The following is a 20,254-nucleotide window of genomic DNA, read 5'->3' as shown; positions in this document are numbered from 1 at the left end:
AGGCCAATGGAAGAGAGTTCGTAAAAGAATGAGGCGGTGGAGTCACGGATTCTGAGGAATAGGTTTTAAGAAATGGTATTACAATCTGAAAGTATTTCTAACGAATCAGTAATGGACAAGGAGAACCTACAGTGAACGAATGAGAAAAACGTAATATATCAAAAATTTAACGTATATATATATATATATATATATATATATATATATATATATATATATATATATATATAGAGAGAGAGAGAGAGAGAGAGAGAGAGAGAGAGAGAGAGAGAGAGAGAGAGAGAGAGAGAGAGAGAGAGAGAGAGAGGGAGAGAGAGAGAGAGAGAGAGAGAGAGAGAGAGAGAGAGAGAGAGAGAGAGAGAGCGAGAGAGAGAGAGGGAGAGAGAGAGAGAGAGAGAGAGAGAGAGAGAGAGAGAGAGAGAGAGAGAGAGAGAGAGAGAGAGAGAGAGAGAGAGAGAGAGAGAATGATTGATAGACAAATACTCAACAAAATCTGGACTCAAAAGTATCTAACTACCCTACCCCAATTACCGGATAGAAATGAATATACTTTTGATGGCGGATTTGAAAATATGAGATAAAGTTCCACTAATGGACAAGATCTGACGAATATCCTCGAACAATGAAGATTTGGGTAATATTCGCTTATGATCTGGATTAACTTGATATCCATGAGCAAACTCGATTTAGCTAATGGCTCGTCAATAATGCTGATTTGGTTCCCTAGATTCTGGAGGATCCGGGATGGCTTCTTAACTTGATTTTCCATAATCAAGTTGAAGCTTTAGAACTTCAGAAGTTCCTCGCCGTCAGAGGGAATTAAGAGAACCATACAGCTTACGAACTAAGCTTATAAAGGACTATGAGGAAAGCTTTAACTGTCGATCTTGTTTTCGTATCAAACGAAATCAACGAATGACACTCAAAAACACTCAACGTTGAGTAAAAGGAACTGGTGATTTAACAGAGAGAAAAATGAGATTTCAGAGGAAAATAATGATAAGATTTTGATAAGCTAAAGACTGCGGCTGTTAAGATAAATCAAATCTAAAGAAAAATAGTTCCAAAAAAAATATATCAAGGACAAGGACAATGTAATACACCGAGGGATGAAGGCGAATCAAATGAGCATAAGAGGAAGCCAGAGTGGAAGGGCCGAGCGGAGAAGTTGAAGAAATAATCTAATTTGTATTTCCAGAAAAGAAGAGCCGAGTGCTGGGCGACGAGGGAGATAAGATAGAGTCTATCTCTTCTTACAACTCAACCCTCGGTCTCTCTCATCTCTATTTCTATCCCTATCTATTTCAATCTCTACCTCTTTTGTTCTCCCTATATCTTTTACCCCTTCTTACAACTCCTCCCAGTCTCTCTCATCTCTATTTCTATCCCTATCTATTTCAATCTCTACCTCTTTTGTTCTCCCTATATCTTTTACCCCTTCTTACAACTCCTCCCTGTCTCTCTCATCTCTATTCCTATCCCTATCTATTTCAATCTCTACCTCGTTCGTTCACTCTAACCCATCAGTTCCTCTACCCATGTAGCTTAGTATCCACCTCTCTTATTCTCATTCGACCATATCTCTCCCGTCTATCTAACCCTATTTCACGTCATCTCTGGGAACCTGCGCCGACCTACCCCTTCCAGTACGTGTCAGGTTTTCATTTCTATGGTGAAAAAAGAGAAGAATGAAAATAGAGAACAACGCGCACGAGTTTAGTCCAATACATCCCAAACGTTTACTAATGTGCGCTAGTCTTCGACTGTCACCTCAGTAGTATTAGATAGACCCTAGTCCATTCTGGAGATGAGAGTCGTCGACTTCTTCCTTAAAAAAAAAAAAATGGGGAGGAAATCTCCCTCTCAAGTTCTGATCTTTGCATGTATTAGAACTCTTGATTTTCAGGCACCTCGCGTAATGCGAGACTTTCACATTCCCAAAGGTTACCTGATGGGGGAGTCCCCTTCCCATCCTTTTCCCCCAGATCTTTCATAATCCCAAGGTACAACTCTGGTCACAGCTGGTCCTTACCGTACTGAGCGTCAGATTGTTGGTTATGTGGGCTTCCGGTATGTCCGTGGCCTCGACGGAGTTGTTGAACACCCAGGCGAAGGTGACGTGCTTCGGGTGGGCGTCTACTTCACACGAGACGTGAACCATCTCATGACGCGCTATGCCATACACCCATCGCTGCTCCGGCCGACACACGGGCGAGTCTGGAAGGGAGGAAGGAACACATAGTGAGACTCGAGAATGGAAAATCTCTGGACAACTCAAGGGTGTTTAGTTTCAATATGGAGGAAAGAGATACCAAGCAGTATGTTAAAACATGAGACATTCATCTGTGAAGAAGGCCAGAGGTAAGGCAGTGAAGTGGTTGAGTTGGTCAGGTTCTGCATTTGGCTTCGAGCGGAAGGATTGACTCTTTGAGATAGAGAATAACATGGAAAAAAAAATAATGGCAAGAGTAATTAATGACAAGAAGAGGAGAAAAAGGTTGAGAGATGAGGTGTATTTGAACAACGTACTATATTGCTAGATAAAGGCTTATATCTCAGTCTTTCATACCAGCGTCCAACGGTGTGTGAACGAACTGGATGATATTAACTTTCACACTGAGGAACACTGAGAACGTGTCTCTCTGGAGCTGCTTCACATAAATCATTCAGACATACACGAAGTCTGAGCAGACACGGGAATGCAAGACTCATTTGGCCATTACATTGGCCAAGGGATGATTGTGGTGAAAAGGGATCAAGGAATGGAATACGTGGGATAGTGTGAGAGAAAGAGGATCCTTACGACTATAAGGGTTCGATGGTGGCGATTCCTTCGAGGATGTGGGAATTATGAAGACGATGCTCGAGTGGACAAGGAGGATAAGGGAGGGAATGGGTATACAATACGTGGAGTTGAATACCAGGAATTCTTTGTAATATATGGGATACAAGGCATATGGAGAGAGAGAGAGAGAGAGAGAGAGAGAGAGAGAGAGAGAGAGAGAGAGAGAGAGAGAGAGAGAGAGAGAGAGAGAGAGAAGGGAATTTTGGACGTGGAACACCGGAGCTAACTTTTTTGTTCGATATGGAGAAAATCATGGAACAAGACGGATGAACAAGGACGCGGGAATGAACCACTCGCATGGACACGACAAGCGACTAAGTCGTGTATGGTTAGTGAAGTCCTACAGGAGTGACAGTAAAAATCACAGAAGCGGAAAAGGAAAAATTATATCAGAATACACAAAAGACAAAAATTTGGACTAAAAACCTGCTCAAATCAGGAAGGGGTCACCACAGGACATCAATCTATCAGGGAATAAGGTCTGTGTCTCTCTCTCTCTCATCAAGCTCTGACGACGACGAAGAACCTGGTAGCTGACTTAGGCTCCCTAATTCTCACATTAAAATTCATGACGTATTAACTCAGTTTTCTTGCTGTGATGACACTCTTATGTGATGGCTGAAATAATACTCCTGCTGAAGCGTATTCGCAATGGTGCAACTTTCTGCATAAGTTAAAACTTCTTTTCATAAGTTCATATTTTTTTCGCTTATATATTCTCGAGCTCTGAAAACTGCAACAATTCATATAATTGAATCAAGATTTCTTTTCGCAGTTCTCAAGTTCGCTCCAGAAAACTTATTGTGATATATGACCGCTTAAGGAAACAATTTCAAATATGCATTCCGCTCACTTTTCTTAAGAACTAGGGAGAAAATTGCTGATACTTATCTCTATTTCAAAATGGTGCTTTAGAGGGTTTTCCAAGATTCCAAGTCCAGCAGACGGAGCAAAAGGTAGCATAAATCTTCTTATGTTAAAGATAAATGCTTATCTCGCATTCAGAATCGCAACATTGTTTTTTTTTTTGTGAAATACGCTATACCAGCGGGCGTTAGACATCTTGAAAAAACTTTGTTTCTAAATTCCTTTCTATGCAACTTGTTTTTTTTCTATTTCAGCAACATTCACGTCCACGAGTGCATTTTTTTGGAACATCAAAGAAGTACCTGCTTCTTTACCTGTTACTATAATGGCTTTATATGCAGCGAGATTGTGTATGGTATTAGTGTGGTCTCAGAATTATCTTCAATACCTGATGAAGTTGTTCAAGATTTTGCAAGTGTTGGTTCACTAACCTGCCGTTGTCACCCTGGCATGCATACGACAGTTCTCATAACTAAAGCCCAAATAACCCAATAACAAACCTAATGTTATTTGAATGCTGATCATTTTTATCATTCGTTTCCATTATTTGACATCCTTACCTACCGTACCCTAATCTAACTTAACTTACCCCAAACCAAATCTAACGTAATTCATCCCAAGTAAACCTAACAACCTAGCCTAACCTAACTTACCCCAAACCAAACCTAACGCAATTCATCCCAAGTAAACCTAACCTAACCTAACATAACTTACCCCAAACCAAACCCTAACGTAATTCATCCCAAATAAACCTAACCTAACCTAACCTAACCTAACCTAAACTAACCTATCATACTTCAGCCTAACCCAACCAGAATGATAAAGTTCTAGTATCGTAATGTTAGCTATTTCGTTGTATGAATTCTTACGGTCACGTCTCAGTCCTTCCCATGTGCTATGCAACGAAAGATACAGACATAGATTCCCAGTGGGACAGATGCTGTGCAAGTCTCTCGGTATTTTGAAATATGAACATGACCAACGCTGGCAGTTTTGGTTTATTCGAAATATTTTCGACGGTAAAGCCTAGCCCCCCACATGAGGCTGTGTGTGTTCAGCGACACATGGAATTATGTCAGTATATTGAACACCATGAACATGAAACACAGTAACGAACAAAAGAGAATCAGCTTTTCAGACGCTGATAGTGTTTTCAAGATACTAGAGACATTCAAGAAAGAAGTATATATAAAATGCAGGACCTAAAATAATAATTCATGAAGTAAGAAAAACACCAAATATTATTCAAATAACTGAATCAAGCGGGGTCATGAAAATTCTCCTGCCATGATATTAAACTCATGAACAGAGTGTTTCTTCTTCTTCTTCTTCTTCTTCATGCCAATGCATTATGAGATTTGCGGGGCAGCTGGGAGAACATATGAGCCAGTCAAGATTCGGCCCCACAGGCGCGGAGCGTCTCAGTGTTGCGCTAGGCGGTATTGGCCGGGCAAGGAATGTGAGGTATTTAATATTGCGGCCCAGAAGCATGACCAAGTGGAAAGTTTGAAGAATCCCAGTGTGCAAAAGTTATTGTTGAAGAAAAATGCGACACGCGCACACAGAGCATCCGCAAGAAAGAATTCATTTTGAAGTTTCCCCCCCCCCCATTTTTTTTTTTAAATGGTTTGTCTTATATTTCTTTCTGAAGGTAATGTTCTCTCTCTCTCTCTCTCTCTCTCTCTCTCTCTCTCTCTCTCTCTCTCTCTCTCTCTCTCTCTCTCGACTCTTATGATTTCTTCACGAAAATGCTATTGTTTGATGGAGTCATGAGTGGAGGATAGATTTTCGAATGACTGCTGACTTCAGCACAAGAAAGGTGAATATAACCATGGGATAATATGACTCTGATGCCAATTATTGATTTCCACGATGAAGAGTTGATCATAAGAACCCGGTCAAAATTCTTTTCCTTGAACTTGAACTTCGATTCTCATTGAGAAGCTGCATGGTCGGTGAATCATGAACAGACATGAAAAACGATAACGAAAAAAAAAAAAAAAATAATAATGCTTTTAAAATTCTAAAAATATCGACAATGGACTGGATATTGGCCTTTGATGGCAGACTAATAATGACGACAAAGAAAGGATCAATCTCTAGTAAGAGAGTCGAAAAAAAAAAATTACAGGTATAGTAGAATGGTTCATTCAAAACTTAGATGATGAGAATGACGATGATATCAGTATTAAAGACGTGCTAATCTCTCTCTCTCTCTCTCTCTCTCTCTCTCTCTCTCTCTGTGGAAGCAAGGGAGTAATCAAGAAAACAACATCGGTGTCTGAGACTCACACTTGACGTCGAGTACGATGGGTCTGGAGACGCCCTGGCCCTCGTTGTTGGTAGCCCTGCAGGTGTAGCCGCCGGAGGAGTAGCGATCCACCTTCTGCAGCACAAGGCTCATGTTGGCCACGATCACTCCGCCCGTGCTGTTGGCCCGCAGGTGGTTCTCCTGCCACCAAGACACAAAAAAAGAAAAATATTACAGGTGCGTTCGCTGCATACTGGTGCGTTCGCTGAAGAAATGTTGAATCCTATACATTATGAATCTAATTCATGTGGGGTCATCTATGCACTATTGCGTTGAAAACTTACTAGCGTTAGCTCTAGATCATCGCTACTACTATTTCTAACCATTTCTAGATTTATCTATTGTATTCAGCACACACTTACACCAAGGTAAGCTTCGGTAGACTTGACAAAGGGAGTCTACAAAGCAGCTGGTCGACAAAGAAACCTGCTGGCGCCAGAGGTAATGATGACAACCACATCAACTCCACAGCTCTCCTACTCTACCGTTGCTCTTGTGAGAAAACCACAAACCACCAACACCAGCAGTAGTGCTCCTAGCGACTGTGGGTCACCAATGGTGGAGAGATTCACCATCGGTTTCTCTTACTGATTTGGGTGGATACGGAGGGCCCACCCTCAGCCAGCCGATCAACTGCCCCGCTACATACCAAGTACTTCCTATAGGTTTCGCAACGCATCCTTTCCTCACTTACCATCCCAGGTTAAAGGACCTCTTTTTCTATGGACATCTCTCTCCTACATACGCTCACTAGGAAGCGTCTCTGATACCAGTAGATGAGCAAGTGAACCCAGATATGTATGGAGGAACGGCAAGAACCTCCGGTAATCGTAAGCGACGGTGGAGAATCGAACACGAATCGGGGAAAACAAGAGGACAGTGAAGCTTGTTTTGGGCTGTCGTCAGCAGGTAAGCAGAGATTTTCCACCCTGGTTGCAGGCGCCTGTTGTGAAAGCAGTATGTTCTCGCACGTCCTGGAGCAACCACTTCCGCCAGCGTTAATAAGAGTCCAAGGGAGAAGATTTTTTGATGACCATCCCTTTTTAAACTTTGGAAATGGTAACTTGATAAAAAGGCAAAATTTATATGCCGTATGATATGAATGGTCGATGTAAAATGATTACGCTAGGAATGTACTATTACCATGCTACGTTTCCCCGATCTTACGTCACCGTTTAGTAAGTTTAAGTCAAAGAAAAGAGAAAAAAAAAAAGAACTGAAATCATATATGTTATTTTCCATCATCTAAAACTGAAGAAATGTTTGTATGTCATCAGAGATCGTAATTCTCGTGTCAAAACGTCTTTGCTAAACGTGATGAAAAAAAACCTAGATATATATATATATATATATATATATATATATATATATATATATATACATATATATCCTTCCATTAAACTGAAAACCTAAAAAGGACAAATTTCATATTCAACGTCGTAATTACAGTCTGAACAAAAGCTTTAATTTCGCATCAGAGAAAATGCTCTTCAGCCTAAACCATTCACCGAGCCTCACTTGGGGGGTTTTTAACATCGGCCACATTCCCAGGGGATCCTGCAGTATGGTGAAGCCGTATTTCATGAATGATAATTATCTCATCATGTCTCTGAGTGCTTTTTAAAAACTGACGTGCATACATTTGCATGATAAACGGGATGAAAATATCGATAAGCGGACATGAGGGGCTGTATTCCAAAATCAAAGAGAACATTCGACATTTTTCTACGAATGTAAATCAGGGCCTAACATTCTATTTATGTCTTCTGGTTGTAATTAAAAAAAAAGAATTAATATCCAGTATGGTTTTGTTGTCAACGAAAGAGTACATTCAACATTTCTGATGGGCAGTTCCGACAAAACAAATCGCTACTTCTGATGTCATTAATGCAATATCTGATAACTGAAGGAATGCTGAAACTCTTATTCACCTTGCAATACATAGGTTAAAACAATATAGACGATTATGATAAATATAAGTCTGCTTCGATACTCATTTCGGTTATAAGACTTCAGCCGAAGCAATTGTCTCATTATTAATATATCTACCAGTTTGCTGAAGAGGTAAAGGAGTTGTTTACCACACTTACTATTGTCACGGTTGAGGGCTACGCCTAAGAAAGAAAAATGGATGCTTTGTCACCCGGACTCCCAAGAGAGAGAGGGAGAGACCAAAGCTGTGGTGGTGCCACTGGCTGGGTGGGAGGAGGGAGGTATGCCGCCATATGTTGCAGCTGTACTCACATTGTGGTACCAGTGGACGGCTGTGGGATCCGGGACGGCCGTGACGGAACAGGTGAAGAAGACGTCCATCCCCTCCCTGATGTCGTGCAGCTCAAGCCTTGGGTCCAGGGTGATGTATACCTCCGGCACGTCTGATGGAAGAGGGGGAGAGAGAGAGCAAGAGGGAGGAGTTATAGACGCAGTCCTTCTATAAGGGAAAAATAGGACGTATAAAAAGGTAGGATTGAGGGAAGAGTGAGCGGCAGGATGTATATTGATTATCCTTCTACTTTGTCAAGTAACTAAGTGCTGAAGGCTGTTGTAATTAAGGAAGATGAAGCAAAACAATACTGAATCATTACTTAAGAGTCTGTATTTCGTGAGGTTTGATGACGGGTTTATGGAATAAGACGGTGCCAGTGTCTGCTATATTCCACTGTCAGAATAATTCGTGTATATTCTCTATGACAATGAGAAATTTCTCCTTTCAAATTCAACCACATTGTTAGTGAATATCTAATGCCAGCAGTTCATAAGTAGTAGAGTTTAGAGAAGTATGGTCATTATGTATCACCACATATCGTTTTGAAAAATTGAAGAGATCATCCTGAGTGTAAACTGAATAAGAAGACGAGGTAGAAGTGTACTGTACCCTTACGTGGCTGAAGACGTGTGTCAGGAGAGGAATTTGCAGGACAGTGGACAGAAATGGAATGATGAGACCAGGACGGAGTTAAGAAGGTCAATGACATGGTCAGAAATAATACGAGAGACAAACGAAGGAAATCTAGACCATATCATGGACAGAGATGTGAGAAGTGATATATATATATATATATATATATATATATATATATATATATATATATATATATATATATATATATATATATATATATATATATATATTTATATATACATATAAATATATGAAACTTGAGAGGTAAGGAGAAATTAGGAAAAGTCACATATCACGTATATAAGAGATATATTAAAAGTATAACAGAAATGATGGATGACACGACGAAGTTGAGGTAATCTATACGAAAAAAGAGAGGATAGATCATAAGAGATTGAATACCTATCATGAGTAATCTACGTCGTAAAAAAAAGAGAAAATTCTCTTGACTCGGATGATCATATCTTGCTCGCTATCTAAAACGTTACATTGACAATAATGTTTGTGCCAACCATACCACTCTTAGTCCTGCTAGAAAGAATATATGAAAAAGGAAAATACTATTCCTAACACTAATTAACTCCTAGTGGTAATGTAATTATATCTACAGTCATCACTGCTACAGGCAATGCTGTATCAAAAAGCACTACTGTTTTTTTTCTGTCTCTCTAAAAAGTTAGAAAACGTTATCTTTTTTTTTACTGTTAGCAGAATATCTAATATACTGTTAGAAGAATATCTAACATACTGTTAGAAGAATATCTAATATAGTTAGAAAAATATCTAATATACTGTTAGAAAAATATCTGATATACTGTTAGAAGAATATCTATTATACTCTTTGAAGAATATCTAATATACTCTTAGAAGAATATCTAATATACTCTTAGAATAATATCTAACATATTGTTAGCAGAATATCTAACATACTCTTAGAAGAATATCTGATATACTGTCAGAAGAATATCTAATATACTGTTAGCAGAATATCTAATATACTGTTTGCAGAATATCTAATATACTGTTGGCAGAATATCTAATATACTGTTAGCAGAATATGTAATATACTGTTGGCAGAATATCTAATATACTGTTAGCAGAATATCTAATATACTCTTAGAAGAATATCTGATATACTGTCAGAAGAATATCTATTATACTGTCAGAAGAATATCTAATGTACTGTTTGCAGAATATCTAATATACTGTTGGTAGAATATCTAATATATTGTTAGCAGAATATCTAATATACTGTTTGCAGAATATCTAATATACTGTTAGCAGAATATCTAATACACTGTTAGCAGAATGTCCAATATACTGTTAGCAGAATATCTAACATACTGTTAGCAGAATATCTAATATACTGTCAGCAGACTATCGAATAATATATGAAGAGTGTGAGTCTTTCTCCCTCCAACACTCACAGTGTACGACAAGCTTTGTGCCATCCTCCAGCGAGGACTGGAGCAGCCCAGGCGTCTCGGCCCTGCAGGAGAGGTACCGCCCTTGGTCTTCGGGCGTGGCCACGACCACGACCTGACTCTCGGTGACGTTGTTGTTGTCTCGAAGTCTCTCCCCGGTGGACTTGAGAGGCCGCCCGTCCAGCCACCAGCTGACAGTGGGAGGAGGACGCGCGCCCACCACCACGCACACCATCGTCACCCCCACGCCCGCAGAGATCGGCCCATCGACGCCCATGAGGTTGATGGACATGGGCGGCACTGTGGGAAGGAGAGGTGGGTTCAAGGTGGGTTCGCCTACTACGTCTGAGACTGGAGAAAGAGTGATGGGGGTTGCCTACTGTGTGTGAGGGATGTTGTGGAGGGCTTTTGGTATACACGAGAAAAAAAAAAATGTAAGAAAAAAGAAAACGGCGGAACTGTGGTGCTGATATGGAATGGTGATCGACGATACGTTGTTTGAAAAAAGGTGGATGGATGTGTTTACGTGGGTGAGTGGAAATGGGGGTTAATAGACATTATTGGATTATGTGCCGACTGAATGGCGTGCAAAGGAGAGGTTGTTGGATGTAAATGTGCTGAATGAAGTTACATGTGGAATATCTGATCATTTTTACGGTGGATTTAAACGTAGATACTTTTGATGAGCATAGGAAAAAAAAAGACATGACATATATATATATATATATGTAAAGGAAATGCACAGAAAAATAAGTGTTTGTGCGGGACTTTTACTTCCTTCCATACTTGTCATCTCACCATTCCGAGTCAGTCTTTAATATCCTCATTCTATTGCTCCCACTTTACTCCCGCTTTGCCTTTCCTATCATTTTCTTTTTGCATCATTTCATCATATTTGGTAGGTCTATGAAAGCTGATGGAGTTAGCTCTCACTCTTATTATGAATAGATTTTGATTCATGATACATCTATGTATGATAACAGATTGCGCAGCTCCCGTAGGTAATAAACACATGTTTTCGTTAATGATTCAAGGAATTCTCTGTTGACAATAAGTTAATTTCCTTACCAGTGACACCTGCAGTCCTAATTAACAAGGCACACACCTCCTCATTAAGCATCCATTGAACTCCCCTTGCAAAATTCCATAAACTTTTTATGCAACTGAAGGCAAGTTATTTTATATCAACACATACTTTTCATCAGTATGCAAAGCCGGAATAGTAATACTTTCCCTTTCTGTGAGATACATGTCGAATGTATAAATATTTTTCTGCCATTAGAAAATGCATTTCCTCAACAGAAACGCCTGCAATTAATATTCCTTTTTTCCGTATGAGAGTAAAATTTACTATGCTTTAAAAGTGAAGTACAATAACAATGACAAATGTTAAAATGATAACGATGATATATGTTAAAATTCAAGATGCGTCTATAGATGTTCAGAAATCAGACGTTATATAACGGGATTTCCAGAATTACATTACTTTATTTATTCATAAACATACGTATGGAAAGACTGCTGGCGACCGAAGGAAACAAGCCTTACATTCTATCGGCCCCCTTCACAATGACGGGCCGTTCTCTGGTGTGCCATTCATTGCTGACACACGTCGGGTGTGTGTGTGTGTGTGTGTGTGTGTGTGTGTTTGCCTCTCTCTCTCTCTCTCTCTCTCTCTCTCTCTCTCTCTCTCTCTCTCTCTCTCTCTCTCTCTCTCTAAGCGTATGGGTGCTTTAAGTAGTGTGTTTCCGTAATGCAATGGCCTCATTTCGATGCTTCGAAATTAGATCAGGACTTTGGACATGATCTTGTGGATTGTTCGCATGAAAAGCCTCGTATATGAAATCTTGGATTGTCACTGTGATTACCTAACTAACAAGGGTTTCATGGAGAGGGGTAACTTTACCCCTCATTGGATGAAACGTGACCTCATTGTTTGGGTATCTGTATCGACGTCTTTGACTCCCGAGATGTACAACGAGACATGGAAGCATTCTAACAAATCTCTTTAATACTCTACGAATCCCACTTGTGGAGCTGGACAGTTGAACATCAATAAATAGAGTAATGATGTATTCACCTTAATTTCCAACGTGCAGCAGAGCCAGAGCGATACATGAAACTCGCATCTTAAAAGCAAAATTCATGAAACAGAAGCATTCGAGACCTCAGACAAAAGACTTCACAAATGTTTGAGCCAAGAGGTGCGTCTCTCTCTCCTCTCTCTCTCTCTCTCTCTCTCTCTCTCTCTCTCTCTCTCTCTCTCTCTCTCTCTCTCTCTCTCTCTCTCAGGCAGAATCTTACAGAATCCACTCAGCTTTGATCTCGAAGGTTTTCCACTAAGTACACAAGGAACCGGTAATGGTTAAGCAAACAACTGTATTGTGAGCCCAGAGGAAGGGGCTAATACCGCCAGAGTTTGACAGTATTACGAGAGGTTTCATCATTATGATGCACTTTTGCTGTTGGGCGTTTCTCTCGGGCATTTTCAAACCCCTACATTCCATATTGACTAAGCTTGTGTATTAAGGGGGGGAACAATTTTCAAGTTTCCACAAAATGCCTTAAACAGGTGAGTGGTTTTTTTTTTTTTTCCCAGCATCTTTTACCGAGTGTTGGCACGACACATTTTCGTTCTCCATCCTTTGTTTCGAGTTACGAAAATAGACGGAGTAAATACAACAAAAGACTATATATATATTGATACACTTATACATAACGTATGTTTATATATTCTAATACCCTTCTAATACCCTAGAACTAAAATACAATTAGCTTAAACAGTGTAAGTACTTAAATCCTCCATTTAAAAGTTTTGTCTTAGATATATAATCGATTTTTCAGCTCTGTAAGGGAGACTAGCCGAAGCTGATTTTCGCCAAGTTTTAAGCAAATTTTGCTGTTGGCAGACATAGTATACCAGGAAAATAACCTTAACATCTTTGAATAACTTCTGTGGACTACTTCCGTGTTACTTCATGTAAAAAGCAAAAATAATCTGCACATCAACTTGAAAAATGTAAATTGGATTTTGCCTAAATGTTAGAAAGCAGAATATTCACATATCTAAAGAAAAAATTAATTGCATATTAAAATAATCAATTAAGAATAAATGACACCGTTCTTTCTTAATTCAAGCCTCACAGTTGTAGGGAAAAGTTGCTCTGTACAAATTACATGAACTAATCTTCTTAACAAATGTGTTAATGACAGACAATAAGCTGACAACAAGAGACATAAAAATGATATTTTTCCGCGGCAATGTCTTGATCGTGTACATAACACAATAGACTCACTGTTGTCTTATCTATAAGTAAATCATTCATCAATGAATATGTAAGTTAGCCATAATGAACATCATCAAAATGGGTACGCTAATTTCATCCTAAAAGCTTCACTCATAACGATATTTCTATTCTATTTCGTGAAATGTATAAAGCAAGTCGACATCCAGTACGATTTATGTAAACGCAAACGAGTTCTTTTTTTCGTTCTTTTGAATGTAAATAAATGTAATAAGTCCATAATGACAGTATCTTGACCGAACACATACATTAATGCAGACATACACAAACTCACACAGAACACTGTCCTGTACACATCATTGATATGCAAGCATTTGGGCCAAACAGTTTTCCGTGTCCTATTTGTTGGGAAGTTCGAAGACTTTAATTAAAACTTGAAGTTAATGTCATCCTTTGCAATTAAAACTTGTACCTCACTACTCCTCTCCTGAGACTTTGCGAAAACTCACTCACTTTTTGGCGAATGACCATTAGTGAGAAAGTTCACATCGTTTCACACGCTCATCACTGCAAATGACCTTTCCTTTGAGAAGACCCCCCCTCACCTCGCCTACCTTCCTCCCACCACACTCCCACCCCAGTTACCAACACGAATAAATGGTGAATCACTGCGTAGCAAGAGGGACTAGAGGTGTCTGGGCGCGGGTTACAGTACTGCTTTCCGATAGGACACTTTGGCCTTTAAGGGTGCTATAGATAGTAGATAGATAGATAGATAGATAGATAATCCTCTCTCTCTCTCTCTCTCTCTCTCTCTCTCTCTCTCTCTCTCTCTCTCTCTCTCTCTCTCTCTCTCTCTCTCTCACGTGCGCACGCGCGAAGGTCAACTCACGGGTCATGTCGATGGTGACGGCCGCAGTGACGGGCACAGCCAGCTCGGCGTTGCTCGCCTGGCAGATGAAGGACTGGTGGAGGTGGTGGCGTTGGAGGGAAGGAACCGTCAGGGTGCTAATCACCTCGTTCGTGCCCTGGGTCACTTCCCCGCGCACCTCCTTGTGCACCGCCCACCACGTCAGCTTGGGCGGCGGCCGACCTGTTCCAGGGGAAAGGAAAGAATGATAATTCTACAATGAAGTGAAATGACATTGAACTTGGTGGTGACCAAGAGTGTACTCGAGTAATGTTTTATGTAACCTGTTTAGAACGTATTCTATTCTTTGTTTAGTGTTAATTTGGGATGATGATAATGATAATAATAACAATGATAACAACAATAATAATAATAATAATAATCATAATAATAATGATAATAATAACAATGATAATAACAGTAATAATGATAATAACAATAATGATAATAATAATAATAATAATAATAATAATAATAATAATAATAATAATAATAATAATAATAATAATGATAATGGTAATAATAATGATTAATATAATAATAATAAAAGCTACTACTACTACTACTACTACTACTACTGCCACCAGTACCACTTCTTCTACTAATGATGATAATAGCAAGCACTTTCTCCGTCGTATGCACATTTTTTCCTTTTCATTTGCTTTGTATATGCTTGTCTTTCCTGCCTGGAGAGGTTGCATTAAGACTTCTCTCTGTCTGTCTGTCTCCCTCAAACACAGCCTCACGACCACATCTCATGGCAGTCGCTCTCTCTTTTCTCTCATTCTTTATCTGTCTGTCTCTCTGTCTGTCTGTCTGTCCTATCCACCTGTCCATCACTCACTCACTGTAAACAAAGGAACTAACCTAAACTGAAAATAGCGTCACACACGTATAGGGTGGGAGGGAATATCCCTTTACTGACACGGGCCACTAAACTCTGGAATGAGTTCTCACTGCTTATACCATAACTGCCAAAACAACAAACTCATTCCACGAGAGAGCAGATGATCTATGTCGAGTCTACGAGATGAGGCTGGCTAGGTAGGGAGGTTGAGAGATCCTCAATTAATTCAGCAGACGGCCTCGCCATGGGTGTATATAACTTTGGTCACCCTTACACTTCATGTGCTTTCATTTTGTGCTCTCTCTCTCTCTCTCTCTCTCTCTCTCTCTCTCTCTCTCTCTCTCTCTCTCTCTCTCTCTCTCTCTATTTCTTCGTTCACGCACATTCTCCTCACGCTATCTCCTTGCCTCCGCCTGTTTAGTTGTGGCCTCTTCATTTAGAATTCCATACATGGTTTGTGTATACCATTAAGGTCCGAATTTAAGTCAAAACTTTCCAAATGAGTTGTCTGTTAAATTTACATAACTGTGACAAAAGAGGAAATTCGCCGCATTGCATTTCAAATAACGAGGGGGAATATGTATGCAAAGAGTTCAGTTTAAGTCCGTAAACAGAGAGGAGATTATCAAAACTGTTTATGTTCAAATAATATCAACTTAATTCATCTCCATAATCCTTTGGGATAGAACGTGAAATTTTCCCACTCCTCTGACACGTCGCGGTACAAGATGTGAGAAACGCGAAGGAGACGAAGTTATTGCATTTAGTCTCTTGCTTTATTGTCATTCCCGAAAAGTTTCGTTGAGGGTGTGTGGGGCTGTGGATTAAGGGGGGGGGGGGGTGTCGGTTGTGTTGGGGGTGGAGGAGAGAGGGGAGAGGAGAGAGGAGAGGGGGGGGGGATGGCTAATGTTAAGCAGGTGTTCCATTATTCAAAGCCGCCAGTAGTGAGGCTAATTCTTAATTATCTCCTTGTTCTGAACCCGACCGCACTTCATTAATTAGTCTTACGTGCAGGGAAGGGCGAGGCTTTACGGGGGGTTTCCAGGAGCATCGTTTTGGCTGCTGTGTGCTGGACCTGCAGCCTAAGGGAAGTGCTCCTTGCCTCCCAGTGAAGGTACTTGCTCGCTGGGTGTGTGTATTTTGGGGAGGTGTTCCTTGCTCCTGGTGAAGGCGCTCATGGAATGTTTATGAGAGTGGTGTGTTCCTTGTTCCTGGTGAAGATCCTTACGGTGTGTATTCAGGAAGGACCTGTTCCTCTTTCGGGGTAAAGTTGCTCAAAGAGTGTTTCTGAGGGAGGTGTTCCATGCGTGGAGCGGAGATGGATGCTCGGTGGGTGTGTCTGAGGAAGCTCTTCCTTGTTCCTGGCGGAGATGCACTCGTGAGTATTTACGAGTTAGGTGTTCCCTGATAATGGTGGCGGTGCATAGTGAGTGTTCCTGAAGAAATCGTTCCTTGTAAACGATCTTTGTCCTTGAGAGAGGCGTTCCGTATATGTTCCTCGGACTGATGCTCTCTCTATATACGTATGTTCCTAAGATACAAAAAATAAGTTCCTCACCAGCGTCTCAAAGTGAACGGTTTCACACTGTTTTGAACCCTGAGGGGGAGTGAGTTCCTCCCTTGTGTCGCTATGTGTGGCATTTCTCTAAAGGCTCTTATGGAGGGAGGTTCTTACTACTGCTAGTGAGGGGAAAAAAAGTCTTCACAATTATTCCTGGGAGACGAGTTTCCAACTACATTTCATGAGGGAGACGAGTTTCCTCTCTAATGGATTTTCATCATCATTCCCGAGGGAATTATATTCTCCTTTTTTTTCCCCCACTAGTTTCTCATTTCCTATCGAGGTGGTGACCTAGACTCCCGTCAACGAGACAATTTCACAAAAGTCACCTCAGGCTGAAGTCTAGCGTTTTAGATTTTCAATGTTCTCGTTTCTAAAGTAATGACAGGTTTCAAGCTTTAACCCGATGATGTACGTTTTCATATCCCATTGCACAGTCCAGGCTCCGAGGCTTTTGATGGCCATGTGTATCGATCTTGACACGACGTTCCTTCCCCCCCACCGACATGATGATATGCCACGATAAAAACCTGACGGCAGAAACTACCAGGCTGACGTGCATTGAGGTGAGGAAGCTTGCTCCAGCCATCAACCACCACCACGTCTTGCAGCATGGCGGAGCTGGCACTGAAATTCGCTCTCAAGGTGATATCAACCTACCGTGCTGGTGCTGTTGAACCACGGTAGATGAACGACTGCGGGTGAGGAGGAGGAGGAGGAAGAAGAAGAGAGGTCTGCCAAATGGGTAGGGTCAGGACGACCCTTTGATCTTAAGGCTACACAAAGCCCAGTGAGTCACGGAAAATTTTGCTCCGTTGTTGTGGGGGTGGTGGGTGGTGAGGTGGTTAGACTTTAACGACGCCAATTGTTTTGATGCGAGGCAAATCCATCTGGACTGAACCATGGGGGAATGCTATTAAATACAGCGCGAGATCAGATCCATTGCTGGCTTTAGAGTTTGGTCTGCACTGCGCCCTGGGTCCAGGGAAATCCAAGCATTTCTCTCTCTACCATCTGCCAGCCAGTGCTAGATGACGAACTCCAGGAAGATCATCAGTTACCTTTTGATTACCAGCCTGATTAAAGGGAAATATGAAGTAGGAGGGAGTCCCGGGGTGTTGCCACACGAGCTCACACGATTCCACAAAGGTTTAGGGGAGCGAGGGGGAAAGGCTGTTATGTCAGTGGTAGGGCGCAGCCATCACCGATCGCCGGGAGGGGTGAAGAGGGAAAGGGAAGCATACAGGAGCAGGGGGAGGAGATGGACATACATGCATTGAGAGAGAGAGAGAGAGAGAGAGAGAGAGAGAGAGAGAGAGAGAGAGAGAGAGAGAGAGAGAGAGAGAGAGAGAGAGAGTATGATAAAAGGAGAAGGATCAAGAGGAAGAGGAGCAGGGATGGTAACACAAGGTACTAGGCAAGACGTCTGGGTAGACGCGTACAGTTTTCCGTGATAAATGACCGAAATTCCATAACCTTGATCATCCATACACGAAGACGTGAAGGATGTTGACTCTAACCACACATAATGAAACGTGGAAGCAAACAGGAAGCTTTATGGAGTTCTATAAAGTAGCGGCGACCGGTTGACAGCTCCGTATACAAACGAAATCAGGTTTTGATTCTTTTTTTGACCGAGTGACACCAAACTCATCCACTCGGCGACCCTTCTCACTCGGAATTAGAAAGGAACACAAAACTGCGTCTTTTTTCCAGCCCGTCATAAAAATGTGGGAAATAGTTTCACTACATCCAGTGATCTTTTTCATCCAGTACTGAGCGACGTTCCAGCATAATAAGATCAGTTTTTTTTCTCCGAAGTCGCATATCATGGTAATACATTATGTAGTGAACCTCGATGTATCATCTCTATACACCATATCGGTAATATAATATGTAGTGAACCTCGATGTATCATTTCTATACACCATACCGGTAATACAATATGTAGTGAACCTCGATGTATCACCTCTATAACACCATACCTACTGGTCCATTCGGCACAATCCAGTGACCTACTTCTTTTCTTTCAAGGTTTCTTACCGAACTCCAGTGACGTCTTCATTGGCCTCGAGTGGCATCACTATCTAATACCTCATCTGACTTCTTCTTTCTGTCTTCGATCCCATCAAAATGCATTCACTTTGCTGGCTATCTTTCTGACCACGTTTTGAATGGCATTCATTTACTCCTTTGATCCCTCCCCCCCCTACCTTTTGACCCAATTCAATTCCATTCAGTGACCCATCTGTACTTATTATCCTGACCCCTGTAGCTATGACCAGTGATCCCTTTTATTTCTCATTCTGATCCTTTCTGACTCTATCCAGTGACCCGCTTATCCTTTTCCTAATCCCCTTGAAACAGCATTAACGGATCCCTTTGCTCTCGTTCAAACTTCATTAAATTGCACCCGGTGACTCTTTTTATTCTCTCTCTCTCTCTCTCTCTCTCTCTCTCTCTCTCTCTCTCTCTCCACCCGGGAGGGGCAGACAACCCACACCGCCCTCGTTCCCTTCCCTCAATCATTATAAGCACCGCCGACGGTTTCTTGCCTTAGGGTCGTCGCCCCTCGGCCGACAGTAATCGTCTCTCTAACAAAACCCAGCCATTAAGATAGCCAGCGACCCTGGAGACCAACCCTGGCTTGCCCGCCCGCCTAACTTACTTCCTTCTCGACTCCTTCATGATGGAATTTTAGGCCGTGCGTTCGTCCATCGTGCGTTCGTCCAGAGGTAACAATAACCTCTGAAGTCGTCAGTTTCTTCACCTCCCTCAAGCTAGAAATGGCAGAGCTCTTACGCATGGCGGGGGTTAAAAAGATTTTTTTTTTCTATATCTTTTTTCTTCACTCCCCCACGTAAAGTTCTTTAGATCTGTGAAGCGGTGTTCAAAGGCTCGCCAGACAGTCATAGAAAGGTATTAGTGTGTTATATGAAGTTCTTACTGAGTCCATGATTACCAGTAGCTCTTCAGTATCATGACTTGTTGTACGAAAAAAAAAGAAAATGAAATAAGGTAATGATTACTGGATTACTGCATTTTAGGCAAATCTAGTTCTCAAAAAGGTATCAACACACTGTACATCTTCAGTTCGATACTCACGTACGTAAATTGCGTTAAACCAAATAATTTCAAGGATCGACGCAAGTTAAAACTCTTCTACCAATGACGCAAAGGGATGCGGGCGGTGGTGGTGGGTTGAGGAGGTAATAATATAATCGCGGGATTATTAATAATCTTCAACTTTAACAGCAGCATGTAAATGACAACTCTCCGCCATGATTTACGAGTTCTCTCGATAATTAAGAATTAAAAGGAAATTCATTCCCTCAAGTGGCA

At 41.1% G+C, this 20,254-nt stretch overlaps 1 protein-coding gene across 6 annotated transcripts in view; it reads right to left on the bottom strand.

The window, feature by feature from the left end:
• Positions 1 to 20,254, bottom strand: part of LOC139760563 (kin of IRRE-like protein 1) — a 422,115-nt gene that overhangs the window by 90,533 nt on the left and 311,328 nt on the right. For all 6 annotated transcript variants that reach the window (XM_071683908.1, XM_071683912.1, XM_071683910.1 and 3 more), the window contains 5 exons: positions 14,487 to 14,687; positions 10,353 to 10,649; positions 8,268 to 8,398; positions 6,005 to 6,164; positions 2,033 to 2,217 (listed from right to left, as the gene is read on the bottom strand). In XM_071683908.1, the coding sequence (XP_071540009.1) occupies positions 2,033 to 2,217; positions 6,005 to 6,164; positions 8,268 to 8,398; positions 10,353 to 10,649; positions 14,487 to 14,687 (974 nt within the window). The remainder of the gene's footprint in view (positions 1 to 2,032; positions 2,218 to 6,004; positions 6,165 to 8,267; positions 8,399 to 10,352; positions 10,650 to 14,486; positions 14,688 to 20,254) is intronic.

Source organism: Panulirus ornatus, chromosome 37, assembly GCF_036320965.1.
Source record: "Panulirus ornatus isolate Po-2019 chromosome 37, ASM3632096v1, whole genome shotgun sequence".
Taxonomy (NCBI): Eukaryota; Metazoa; Arthropoda; class Malacostraca; order Decapoda; family Palinuridae; genus Panulirus; species Panulirus ornatus.
This window is presented reverse-complemented; position numbering and strand designations above follow the sequence as displayed.